This window comes from Thalia democratica, chromosome 1 (genome assembly GCF_965202585.1).
Source record: "Thalia democratica chromosome 1, ktThaDemo2.hap1.1, whole genome shotgun sequence".
In the NCBI taxonomy this organism is placed as follows: domain Eukaryota; kingdom Metazoa; phylum Chordata; class Thaliacea; order Salpida; family Salpidae; genus Thalia; species Thalia democratica.
Window position 1 is genome coordinate 64,282,687 of NC_139165.1, and position 13,925 is coordinate 64,296,611.

At 25.4% G+C, this 13,925-nt stretch overlaps 1 protein-coding gene across 2 annotated transcripts; it reads right to left on the bottom strand.

Annotated features, from left to right (window-relative positions):
- Window positions 1-1,177: 1,177 nt before the first annotated feature.
- LOC145829384 (histone deacetylase 11-like) lies at window positions 1,178-11,738 on the bottom strand. Of its 2 annotated transcripts, XM_082937168.1 has the most exons (8): window positions 11,607-11,738; window positions 8,576-8,721; window positions 7,116-7,216; window positions 5,007-5,098; window positions 3,759-3,903; window positions 3,402-3,574; window positions 2,217-2,382; window positions 1,178-1,908 (listed from the first exon to the last, which is right to left on the bottom strand). In XM_082937168.1, the coding sequence occupies exons 1-8, from the start codon at window positions 11,630-11,632 to the stop codon at window positions 1,642-1,644; spliced, it is 1,116 nt and encodes a 371-aa protein (XP_082793294.1). In that variant the 5' UTR covers window positions 11,633-11,738; the 3' UTR covers window positions 1,178-1,641. The 2 variants fall into 2 exon arrangements, with proteins under 2 accessions (XP_082793294.1, XP_082793285.1); XM_082937159.1 differs by lacking the exon at window positions 11,607-11,738 and having other exon boundaries at window positions 8,576-9,190.
- Between the last annotated feature and the right edge of the window lie 2,187 nt (window positions 11,739-13,925).

Sequence of the window (13,925 nt, forward strand, 5' to 3'; positions counted from 1 at the left end):
TTCAGCATTAAGTTAGGTTTAAACTAGTTTACATTTTAAATCTATATGACTATATTGTTCTAAATTTAAATTTTTTTTAAAGAATTTAAATAATTAAGTTAGAAAGTTCTTGAGACTCTTTTATCTAATGACAAAATTAGTGTATAATGATCATTTTAGTATGTATTTTAACCAAGTGCTCCTTTCACTTTTGTCAAATTGAACAACCGAAATTTCCATATTAAGTTCTTGGATAAAAGTTTAAAGCTTCTTGCAAAAACTAAGTTTTTAATTGAAAAGTTAAACTAGTCAGTCTATTTAAAATCAGCTAAATCTTGTCAGGCGAAATAACTCACATTTGTTGTTTATAACTTTCAAAAAAAAAGCAACCGAATTCCAACCAAATTTTTTTAGCATTTTCTCTGGAAACTGACGCTGTTTGTTCTCGGTAATTTATTTAAAACAATCCTATAAAGTTATATAACTGCTTCTTGAATTTTTTTATTAATTTATAAATTCTTAATAAAAGATATCTATCTTTTTTGAATGTTTTCGATACTTCGTAAGTTAGGTAATAAACATTAACCATTTCTTTATATGTTTTTCTGACTCACTATTTTATTTTATTATTTAGTCGATTTTTCAAGTCATAGTCTGAAAGGTGTAAAAAGGATAAAAGCACCGATAAGTATTCGTTTTTTATAACCTTCTAACCGCAGTGTTTCAACTGTAAGAAATTTTATTAGTATAAGAAGAAAATAGCGACAAGACCATGGTTGGTATTATCTACGGCAGCATTCATATGTTTTGTTTTTTATTTACTGAAAATAAGTTAATTTACAAAACGGTTGTTTTTTTAACTAAATTACAAATAACATATTACTTTAATACAGACGTGAAATCCGAGAGATCCGACAAGCAGGACTCATTTAAAAATCAAAACAACTGTTTTTGTACCAAATACAGTCAATAGAGTGTTTGCGTACAATAACAGTTGAAAAATTTAATTACTTAATTTTTAGTTTTAGAAGTTTAAGACTGTTAAAGCTTAAAAACAGAAAATAAACTGTTGCTTGCTTTCTAAAGTTACTTTCAAAAGCAGTTTTTCCCATAAAAGTTAAGTAAATCACCTAACTCATAGAGATTAAGTAATGGATAGTTAAGCAATTAAACATGAAGTGTTAGATTTTTGGTGAAATATTATATAAACTTTGAATTTTAACAACAACAAGAAAAATAAGTTAAATACACTAAGGTTTAAACAGTTTGATATATCTCTATTAACAAATATTTATTAATAAGTAGAAAGCAGTAAACATGTGACACTAAAAAATATGTATTGCAAAAAGGTGATAATAAGAACTATATTGGCAAGCTTATGCGTAATACTAAAATGAAGGCTTCGACGTAAAATCAAAAATATCGACAACATTTACTATAAAAAAGACAATTAATTTAAATATAGCTACTACCACATAAAGGAAATAAAATGCATTAACTCTATATAAATATTCGACTTATAAAATTAACACACCCGTTCTAAAGAAATGACAAGTAGTATAAGATCATAAACATAAAGATTAAAAGAAAATTGTTTAATGTAACTTAAGGTTAAATAGCTTTTTTTAACTTTATATCAAAAAATTAATTAAGTCTAACGATTTAATTAAAACCAAATAGTCTGGAAAGAATGCTAGTGTTTTCATTTTCAGTAGTGTTGCAATCCACAAAAGTGCTATGAGCGCAAGGGTCTTGAGATGCAATAGTTTGCTCCATTGGAACTAACAGACCCTTGCTATACATAGAAAGTATGGATTTAGAGATTACTTCAGCATTTAGTTTTTGATATCCACCGGATAATAACATACAAATAGGAACTTTATTTTCAAGACAGTTCTGGAAAACAAGCTCATCTCTTTGAATAACACCCTGTTTTGATACACTTTGAATTTGAAAGCTAAATAAAAGCTACTCAAAGGTGTAACTTGAACACTTATGGATTCTTTATAACTTTTGTATAAATACATTGATTTTTTAATCTCAAAACTACTATTGATAATCAAATAGGGTAAAATTTGATAAAACGAAAACATATTTTTTTTTATCAAAAACTTCTTTTGGTTAGCAGGGAAACCCCGTAAGTCAATAAGCTTTTTGCATAGAAAACAAATAGTTTTGATTTAGGTTATAAACAGATTTGATAAAACTGAAAATAGTATAAAAAGTACTTGAACTACCTCAGGTGTAAGTGACATTTTACCGAGACAGTCTCCACGTAGTACATCTGTGCCAGCATTGTACACTACGAAATCTGGTTGGCACTCACACATTGCTTCTTTTAAACCTTTTTCTAACAAACTTAAGTATTGCTCATCTTCAATATTGTTTTGCACTTCAATTTTTCTATATTTATTTGTTTTTGTTACAACCAGTTTCTATATACTTTTTTTAGTATTATTAGATGATATATATAAATGTAGCTATTTTTGATCATAAATAAAAGATAAAAATAATGGTAAATAATGCTAAACAATACTAGATATGATATTTTGTAAAATATAATATATATTAATTTTTATCTAATAATTCAAACCGATTACATATTTTTATAAGAGCACTTCGATAGTTTTACACAGATTAATTTACAGTATTTACTGAAAAAATAGATAAATGAGAATCCCTCGGTCATGATGAGAATCATAACAAAAAGTAACTGTTACAGCAAACAAAAGCAGACATCTTTTTAAGTCCAGTGATCACCTTGGCTACATAATCTTAACTTTTTACATTACTTCTTTAGCAACATTTTGAAAAACTAAATTGGCTATTTCAAAATACTTAAAATTTCACCAAATGACCTATCTAAAGATCTGCAAACTGTTTTTACTCGTACTTTTGTGTTGTATTTTAACACAAAAATCCAGATAAAAACAATCTAAACTAACTAATAAACAGCATTGCTAAAATTATAAAACTTTTAGTATTATATAGCAAGTAAGGTTTTAGAATTAATGTTAACAAATCTATCTTGGCAAAGTTTAAACTCTTAGAATTAGAATTAAAACTCAACTTTAAACAGTATCTTAAAAGTAATTTAATTAAAGTAATAGATGCGTTAAAAAAAAAATCTATAATTTTTTATGTTTAAAAAATTTCGATAAGAATTTAGTATCAAAAAAAATAAAAAATAAATACATTTTAATTTTTGTTACTTTTGACTTATTAATAAACTTAAAATACAGTTTTTGTATACTTAAAACTTAACTTGGAAACCTTCTTTCCATAATCAGTTTTAAATCATAAAAATAGTTTTTTTTTAATAAATTGACTTTAACCATTTTTTTCTAATATGAAATAATTAAGTATAGTAACAAAAAATTTTAACAATCACTAAATAAACAAAAATTTAATTGAATATAAACTTTTTTATAGCACGTTTTGCGTAACCATCCTGAGGAAACACATTGCGATTGAAAATGTCGAATATGTACACAGAGTTGTCGCACATCAAATCTCTCGCATATCCATTTCCTTGATGTGCATCTAAATCAACTATCATGACTTTTCTTACTCGACAGTAGTGATGCCGTAGGAACTAAGTTAATTTAGTTACAATATTATAAAAGAAAAGAAATAGGAAAATAAATTTCATTTAATACGTTATTCATACAAGACACTACTTTGTCAAAAAAAACTAGTTTAACTAAACTTTAGCAAAACTACTGATGCAAGGCACATAAGTAAAAATTTAAATAGTATAGCTCTTAAATAGTCTAAACCGCAATAAGAAGTTGAATATCCGCGTACACACAAAAACCCCCTCCTTTTTCGTAGCTAGCATGATGGAAACCACCACCGATGTTGATTGACCAGCCGTACTCCATTGCCAGCTTTCCTGCCATTACACTGCCTCCCGTTTGCATGCTGTAATATTTCATATATAAACTACATTTAAGTGTAAGTTTTTTTTTTACCAAAAGAAATATAATAATATCAAAATTTAATAATTTGAGGAAGTGTTCTAATATAAAAAACTAACTTACGTAATAAATTTAATCATAGTTGAAATGAATATTTGGTATAAATTTACTACATTTTGGTATCAATATCTTTTCCAAAATCATCATTTTTTTCTAATAAAACAGATAAATACTAAATCTAGTCATTTTGTATTCTAAAGTTGTGTATAATATTAGTTAATTATGGAACATAATTATGGTATGTGTATTAAAGTTTTTATAAAATTGTTTTTTTAGGAAATCTAATTTGTTTGAAAATATAAATTTTATTAAATGTAAATCACTTTATTAAATTAGCCTCATTTTTTACATTGATAACTAAGCTACAAATTGTTTTAAATGTTTTTTAAAACTTAAAGTATTTTTTTTAAATATGAGCGATCAAAGTTAAAGAAACAATAAGCTTCTTATAAAAGCGCTAGAAAGTTTTATAAGATTCCTATGGAAGGTGGAAACTAAAAAGATAAAAGTAGACTAATATACTAAAAATCAATCTCCTCCTACAATCTCTAAGAAAAATTTTTAAAACTTTCTTAGTTTAATCTTTAGTTTAATGTGAATAAATTAGAGGAAACCAATCTAATAATAGCTACCTAAAAAAATTTATCGAAATTTAACAAAAAAACTGATCTTTATTGTTTTGGTTTTTTTTTTTTCTTTTTGATATTTATAATTTATTCAAGAAATTTCAATTAATATTTCATAAAAATTTGAGGCAAATTCCTTAAAAATGTAGGTAGATAGATTTTTAGTTAATTTAAAATTACCCAAGAAAATTCGCCATGAAATTTTCCCTTTTATAAGCTTAAATCAGAAATTTTTCAATATTCATCATATTTCAAACACTAATTTACTTGTTTTATGTTTTATAAAAAGTATCTTTCACTGTATACTTTGGGCTTTTAAGTAAGTTTATAAGTAAAACGATTAACTGACTAACTAGTTTATTATATGTAAAGATTTTCTAAATTACAAAGAGATATGTAATGTAATTAAGTAGAAAATTACCGCAGAGGAAGTAAAACTTTTCTTTGAAGTAGTGAATTAGGTATCAATGCTATAGCCATCACTTCTGCAATTCTTGCAATTGATGAGCTCCACTATAAAATATATTAAATTTTATTATATACACTTTCATTATATTCAATTAAAATATATAAACTTATAATGTAAATCTAAGTTTAAGTTACTTTATCTAAAATTTAAACATATAAATAAAGAATAAATTAATTGTTTAATTGTACTATATAAGGGTAAAAAAAATTTTATTTATTCTTTTACTTTAGCTACTTAACGATTTGAAACAACAATAAATTTTGAATTTAAAATATTTAGAGGTTGTAATAAGAATTAAATACTTAATTCTTATTTTTAATAAAGCAATATACAGTGCTTCCTCACTAGTTATCCGGTTCCATGCTTATCCGGACAGTTTTAGTAAGAAAAGGATTTATTTAATTCAGCTAAAATCAATGCTTTACTATAAATACATGTCTTATTTGATTTCAATTACTAAGCACTCAGTTCATAGTAGCGTAATAATTTTTTATAAAAAACTTGCTCTTATTATTCATATTTTTTGCACTACACAAATAAAAAAATATTAAGGGCATAGGTAAACAACCTTTTTTTTTGGTTTTTGATCTTATTTTATATAGTTTTTACTAAGCTACAAAATGCTTTTTACTGATTAAAAAAATTCAAAATAAATTTTGAGCTATAGCGGGTCAAAGTCAGAGGCAACAATAGGATCCTTATGGAAGGCGCAAACTAAAACCGCAAGTAACTAGAAAGCACTAAAAATCTATCTCCTCCTACGTTTTTTGAGATAACTATCTCAAATTTTTAAGAAATGTTCCTTGATATATTTAGAAAAATTAGATTATATTAGAAAATTCTGTCAAAAACAATTTTTAAAAAACTAAAAAATAAAAATTTTATATAAAAAATAAACAAAAAACAGTTTTTTTTTTTTTTGTTATTAAATTTCTTTTTTTTTTATAAATTTTGTTGCAGAATTTTCTAAGTACTGCAAGGAACACTTCCTGAAAATTTGAGGTATTTATCTCAAAAAACGTAGGAGGAGACAAATTTTTAGTGATTTCTAGTTATTTGTTATTTTAGTTTGCGCCTCCCATAAGGATCCTATTTTTGCCTCTGACTTTGACTGGCTATATCTCAAAAAATTTTTTGAATTTTAATAATCTGTAAAAGACATCTTGTAGCTTAGTAAAAACTATATAAAATAAGATCAAATTTCAAAAAAAAAAAGTGTTTTACATCCCTATGCCCTTAACTAAAATTCCAATGGTCTGTAAACAATATATTTCATAGTAAAAAGTCTGAGCTTTCAAATAAAGGCCAGTATCAATTTTTGTAAAACAAAGTATTTGACCAATCACTTATTGCATTAGTGTTGTGCGTATTATATTCTGTATAAAATTAATAATAATTAATGAACTTTACCGCAAGATCAACAACAACAGCATCCGAGACAATCATACAACCGGTGATGTCCTACTAATGACAAAACCAGTTGTAGGATTGTCTTGGATGCTGTTGTTGTTGATCTTGCGGTAAAGTTCATTAATTACTATTGATGGCGCGAAACATCTCAACTCTATTGGTGATGGTGGTAATAACTACTAGTTAAACTTCTGTATAAAAGAAAGGATGTCACTTAAAATTTTATGGACAGTTTTTATAGGAATTTAGTTTTAACTTGAGATAGTGTTTAATAAATATAGTAAATAAATATAATTATAGTAAAAAATTATAAACAACAAAAATGAGAAGTTGTCTTCTGCAGACCATAAACAGTTACTACTTAAGAGCTCACCCCAACTGCAGCAGAAATGTGTGAGAAGAAATAATAAAAAATCAAATAATTTTATAAAAATTGTCTCTAAACATCCTAGAAGCAGCTAGTTCATCTTGGCCCAAAATCAAAAAACTAAAGTGGAACTTTTAAACTTTAAAATTACATATTTGTTTAAAAATCAATATTCTACCTACAATAATTTGAAAATTATACATTACGTCAATGGTTAATCTAATTGGTAAAATCTGATAGCATTTATTTGTCTAAAAAACAATTACTTGTTGTAATATAATCACCTTTAAACTATCCAAATAACTTTGATCGTGCACTATTAATAAGTCTTTTTCAGTGGCTTCACTTGCATTGTAAGTTTGATATTTCATAACCATCTTCTCTTCTGCAACAGTATACGTTCATAAATTTCTTATAAAACTAGCAATATGTTTTTAAAACGTAAATACTTAAAAAAATAATATAGTTACTTATATACCATTTGCAATAAGTGTAGAGAAGTTACTCATTTTTATTTTATACCTTATTTCACCAACGTTTTCAAAACTATACAAGATTCATTCTCAAGTGGTTTAAATGAATTTGAAAAAATTTTGGTTTCTAAAACAGTTTAAAAATTAAGTTTTAATTATGATGTATGAATAAATTCAAATAAAACAAATTTTAAAGTCTAGCAAGTAAATCTTAAGTAAAAGTATTTTATTTGATTTATTTTAAGTTTTGCTTTTCCACTTAATGCTACTAGTTTTGCGTATTTAAATTAAGTCAAACTGCCTCAATCAATACTGATTCCAGGCTGTAGAGTTCGCTTTGTAATGTTTATTACATTGTTTGAAAACTTTAAAGTCTTGAACTATGTCAGAGTTTAGACAGCTTGTGCAATAAAAATATTTTAAATAAATAAGATTTTAAATCTACTTAGAGTAGTTAAATATTTTATTTTTAATCAAACAGTTACTTACGATGTTGATAACTTAGTTTAGTATAATTCAATATTTATATTCTCGGAACAATAAAATATAAAACAAAATATTTAATCAAGTTGTTTTATTCAATTTAGAAATAAGTTTTTGAAAGACATTGATTATCAATTACTACATCATTTTAGTATCTTTTATTTAGCATACTTTGTTTATAAAATATTTTAGTAATTAAATTTCAAAAAAAAAACGTTTTAACTAGTACGGCAGAAAGTACTTAAAATGATACTGTTTTTCATTGTGCAGTTGGTTAGTTTTTTTATGTTTTTCTCAAGTTTTGCACAGGGAAAAATATTTTTGATTTTAAGACTTATTAAAAAATACTTTGATATTTGTTTTTTTTATCAGAAATGTATTTTTAACAACCAAAATTATTGGAGAAACTAGCTTTTTACTTAATCACAAAACATTCTCGTTTGACCTCAATGAAAAAAATATTCAACACACTTTTGTAAATAATATAAATTCAGCTTTAAAAAAAAGTATGATAAAAAATTCAAGTAGTTAGTAAGGTCTGGTCAAATACTGAAAGATATTGGATATTGTGCTGACAAGTATTGTTAGATGTTACTTATGAGAGTCTACAAAAAAGAATATATTAAATTAAATAGAACAAATACAGGAAAATTTAGTTAATAGATAGCAATTATTTATACACTAAACAATTTTAAATTAAAGCTAAATTTAACTTTATAATTTTTCTTAAGGTTGAAGCAAATAGATCCAATATCATAAACATTTTTATATTGAACATTTGAAAAAACCTATCAATTTGTTGAAAACTTTAGGCCATTTTTGAGTATCAAAAGGATGATATTTTTCAAAACCAAAAACTGATACAGCGTATTCTGAGTTAAAAACTATTGGGTATTTTCTTTTGTTCACTTCAAAGTCATACAAGTTTGATTTTCTAAAAAAAATTTTTTTTTTAACTATAAGACTTACATACTTCATGTAAAAATCAATAAATAAATATTAACGCTATTGTCATCATAAAACACAATGACTTATTACTTATACTATATACCAAAAACTTGTCTAGATCAAAAAATATTGACACTAGTTTATTCTTACATTCAACTAGACCAAATGCGGCCCTCAGAGCCAAAATCTGTAGCTTGCAAGGTAATTTTTAGCTTAAAACATACTTTTTTTAAACCATAAAGACAAAATGTTTTGTATTAAATCTTAGGTTAAGGGCATAGGGGGTTGGTAAACAACCTTTTTTTTTGGTTTTTGATCTTATTTTATATAGTTTTTACTAAGCTACAAAATGCTTTTTACAGATTTTAAAAAATCAAAACAAATTTTGAGCTATAGCGGGTCAAAGTCGGAGGCAACAATAGGATCCTTATGGAAGGCGCAAACTAAAACAGCAAATAACTAGAAATCACTAAAAATCTATCTCCTCCTACGTTTTTTGAGATAACTATCTTAAATTTTTAGGAAATGTTCCTTGCTGTATTTAGAAAATTATGTAAAGAATTTTTTTTAAACTAAAAATAAAAATCTTATATTAAAAATAAACAAAAAAACAGTTTTTTTTTTTTGTTATAAAACTTTTATTTTTATTTTTTTAAATTTTGTTGCAGAATTTTTTAAGTACTGCAAGGAACACTTCCTGAAAACTTGAGGTATTTATCTCAAAAAACGTAGGAGGAGACAATTTTTTAGTGATTTCTAGTTATTTGTTATTTTAGTTTGCGCCTCCCATAAGGATCCTATTGTTGCCTCCGACTTTGACTGGCTATATCTCAAAAATTATTTTCAATAAAGGGTGTTTACCGCCCCCCCCCCCCCCCCCCCTATGCACTTAAAGCTCCTAAATCAATAAACACTTCTTACTAGTGCTTTATTATTGCTTACTTTATCATATTTTTTGCTTAAAACTGTATTTTTATATTAAATACTACAACTATTAAAAAATAATTGCAGCCCTTAAAAAATTTTTTTTAAATAGTGCGGCCCACGGGCTACAAAAGGCTGCCGACTCCTGAAGTAGACAAAAAGCAAGTTTTTAAGAATGTAATTCCTTCAAAGAAACATGCTCCAAAATCAATCAAACTTATAGTTTTAAAAACATTTAAACTAAACGTTTTTTTAATTAAAATTAAGAAAAAAGTAAGGTAAAATTCAAAAGTTTAAAAGCTTTATCAAACAGCTGGAGGAAAAAGTCAGAGGTTGTTAAAGCTGATTAAACAGCAAACAAAATTAAAATTGATTTTGGAAAATAAAAAAAGATTCTTCTTAAAATAATAGCAACAAAAGAAAAAAAAAAGCCTTGTTACTTCTAGCTTTAACACAAACAACTCTTTAAAAAAACAGTTCAAATTTTGCAGACCTGTTAATTAATATACAACTATTTTATTATTATATCTTATAGTTCTAAGGTATAGCTTTAAAATTTTATAACCACTTTAATTGTACCTTTACAAAAACACTAGTTATCTTCTAGTTTAGGAATATGTATTTTATATATTAAATTTATTATTACTTAAGGAACTTTTTCACATTATATTTATTTTTTTGTATTAGCAGGGCCCTGCTAATCTTTACAATTATTATCAAAGTTAGTTTCAATTTTTTATTTTGTTTTTTTAGTAATTAAACTTTTAGAGCCAGTATTTATTTTGGCCGTCATCAACAAAGTTGAGATGTTTTATGCCATCGATAATAAACAATGAACTTCACAGCACGACCAACAACAGCATCCAAGACAACCTACGACCAGTTTTGTTCTTATTAGGACTCATCAGGCAGGCTTAGTCGCAAGAAACCACTGTTGTGATCTTAACCAAGCGGGTTAAAAAATAAGTCCTAATAAGAACGAAACCAGTCGTAATCGGATGCTGTTGTTTTTGGTTAGGCTGTGAAGTTCATTGTTTATTTTATATTTAACTTTTATATTAATGTTTTTATTATCACTGTTACTCTCAGTCAGTAACTTATTTATTTTACTATTATCTATTTATTTTTTTAGTTATTATTTGTATTTTATTTTTTATACTTACTATCACTGTTACCCCTAACCCTTACCCTTGGTTGGTAGATTTATTTTTATTATTATTTTTCTTGTTTTTGGTTCTACTTAATAATAATTTTAGTTAGTTTTTTTCATAAATTTATACTAGCCCTGCTAATATAAAATAATCTATATAATGTAAAAAAAGTTTTTCTGAAAACAATAAATTCAATAAGTAAAATACACATTTCTCAACTAGAAGATAACCAAAAAACTTTCTAAAGTATAGGCCATTACTAAAAGCACTCTTACTCAAACAATTGACTAAAGTTTTTATAAAATCAGTTCAAGTTAGCAGATCTGTTGCTAAATGTACAATATAGTTTACTTTTGTTTTTTATAGCTTTTACTAATGCATTAAAAGTTTTTACAACTATCTGAGCTTAGGCATAAAAAAGAACATTTAGATGTGTTGAGTCTAATTTTCTCTAGTGAAAAACAACTATGGTAGTCGCATGTCTACTTAGATAACGATTATACTACTATATAGATAAATATTACTTTTAAAGTTTAACTTTTTTAATATTTTGATTGTATGATGCATTAACTTTTAAAATCATTTTATTGGGAAACCACATTAATTAACATGAAAATCATAGGTAAAAAAATGTCACAAACTTCCTAAAACTTGATTAAGCTTAACACACAGAAACATATGTTGGTACAATAAAGAAAGATTACTGTACAATTTGTTTTTATTTATATTCCAGTTAAGTTACTTCACTAGGATCTTTTGTTAGCAAAGGATTAAACCTATACTTTTGAACAGTTACCTGATATATCTAACTTTCGATGTCATCTTCTTTTATGTTTTTTAATCGATATTTTAAACAAAACAATTTAATACTTGACAAAGTTTACATTTGTTACAATAGGGCAGACAAAATGTACAATCAAACTTTTCTTGAGATTATTAGTGTTAGTTACAGTAATTTTGAAAGGAATTCAACATTTTGTACTATTTGGAAATGTAAAGGTTTGATCATACTACTTAGTTAGATCGTCTAACCACAAGCTTTTGGTAGACTAAGACCGAAAGTATACTTAGAGATCAGTCTTATTTGTTGATTTGCTAATTAAGCTAATTTTTTTTTAAGTTTTTTTTTTTTCGATTTTTTTTATACCCTTATCCCTAACCCACCTTACCTAAACATTCTTAAAATTAATCGAAAAATAAAGTTTTAATTATTAAAATTAAAAATACAAAGAAAAAAAACTTTTTTTTTAGTTGCTTAACAAGTGTGCAAAATATACTGAACTTTAAATGAACTAGCCGACTAAGACCTAGGTTTGATTCTTATTGAAACTCGTCAGTCAGTCGCAACCGAAAAACTTACAGTATTCAATCTACAAACGGCTGATAATGTTTACCATGAAGCTGGCTTGTACGATAAATGACATCAGTTTTGTCCATTTACCGTGCAAAACTTAAACATTTTCCACTAGGCAAACCATCTGAGACGCTTGTTTTAAATATAAGTCTAACAGAGCTTAAGCCTGGACGTTCGTACTCCGTGAGAAAAGCTTACATAAGGGTTAGACCATACCACTTCAATCATCAGACTGGCTAACGAGTTTCAATAAGATAAAGTCTCACAAAACCTTTAGGTCTAATGATCGAAGTGTTATGGTATGATCAAGCATGTATGCATGGTTAATAAAAAACTTTTAAAAACATGGAAAAAACATAAATTAAATAATTCAGGCAAAAAGACCTGAAATTTTAAACAAAGATCACTTAAAAAATTATAAAAATATGAAGTTTAAACTATTTTGCATGTAAAGTAAGAAAATTTGAATTAGATGTAAAAAATCTACCATAAAAACAAAAAAAAATGTTCAATAAAAAACAAACATAATCATTAAAAAACACGTTTAAGCTAGCTTTACAGTATATTTGTAATGTTCTTATACTATTTAAGAAAGTTTTTTTTTTTAACTTATATTTAATTTTATACTAAAAGTGGGTCAAAAAATAGTTATTTTTTAAATTTGAAAAATAATCAGAAAACTTGTAAGAATTTTACTAAAAATAGTTGGCAACCCTATTTATTTTAAATTTAGCTTGTCTCACGGCATACGAAAGTCCAGTCCAGGCTTTGTTCAACATTTACCAATGTATAATTGATTTGGAATTGTAGAGAAGAATAACGAATTTGAAGCTTTCTTTAGATTTGTATTGTAGTAGTTTGCCTGTTTAATGTGCATTCCGCATGAATATACACTGAGTAAACGAGTAAAAATATATCGTTTTTTTAATAATCTAATAGAAGTTTCAATTACTTAAAACTGTATAAGCTTTTTCAAACTTAATTTTACAATTTAGAATTTAGTAACTTATTTTTACTATAAGCCATTTCAAAGTCGAATAAGCAAAAACTCCACTTAGTTTATTGTTTGTAAGTAATGTAATGAAAATAAAAACAAAATTTCTTGTTTTTAATTTCTCAAAAATTGTTTTTTGTTTACATATTTTTAGTTAAACTCTTATCTTAATTGAAGCTTAGTTAACTTTTAAAATAATTTGAATATAGTGAACAACTTAATTTTCGTCAGCGTTGCTTTTTACAATTAGTTACTAGTTTTCTTTAAACAAAAAATATATGTGTTTGTATGTCTTTGAAAAACCTATATAATCCAACCAGTTTTATAAAACAAAGAAGCTTTTTGAGAAGTTTACAGTGTAATTAATAAAACAACAAACATGTTTGATTTTAAACTACTGCATAACCAAAAGTTTACTTATTTAGTTAAATAGTAAGAATAAATGAGGTTTTTATAGAATAAATGAAATATCGAGGTTTTTTGCATTAAAGAAATAGGCTAAGCTATTATATTAAGTATCTCACAAAATAGCGATAGAGTTAATATCTATCTTTTTTATACTAAGGAAGACAAATTAATTTTAAAAGTAAAACTTTAAACTTCTATTACTAAAATTATTTCAAACAAACAACCACGAAGTAATAAAATGTAGAATTTATAGTAATTAATTTTTCTTATCTTTTTTTCCTTTAGTATTAGACAAATTTTATTTAAACACTTAAACTACTTAGGTATTGGTGAAAAATATTTTAAAAGACTGCTTATTT

Excerpts from the sequence above, each read along its gene's own strand:
- LOC145829384 (XM_082937159.1), bottom strand. The coding sequence starts at position 8,765 with ATGAAGTATGTAAGTCTTATAGTTAAAAAAAAAATTTTTTTTAGAAAA. Across the intron at positions 3,904-5,006 it reads AAAGTTTTACTTCCTCTGCG|CATGCAAACGGGAGGCAGTG; the intron begins GTAATTTTCTAC and ends GAAATATTACAG. Across the intron at positions 3,575-3,758 it reads ATATTCAACTTCTTATTGCG|TTCCTACGGCATCACTACTG; the intron begins GTTTAGACTATT and ends AAATTAACTTAG.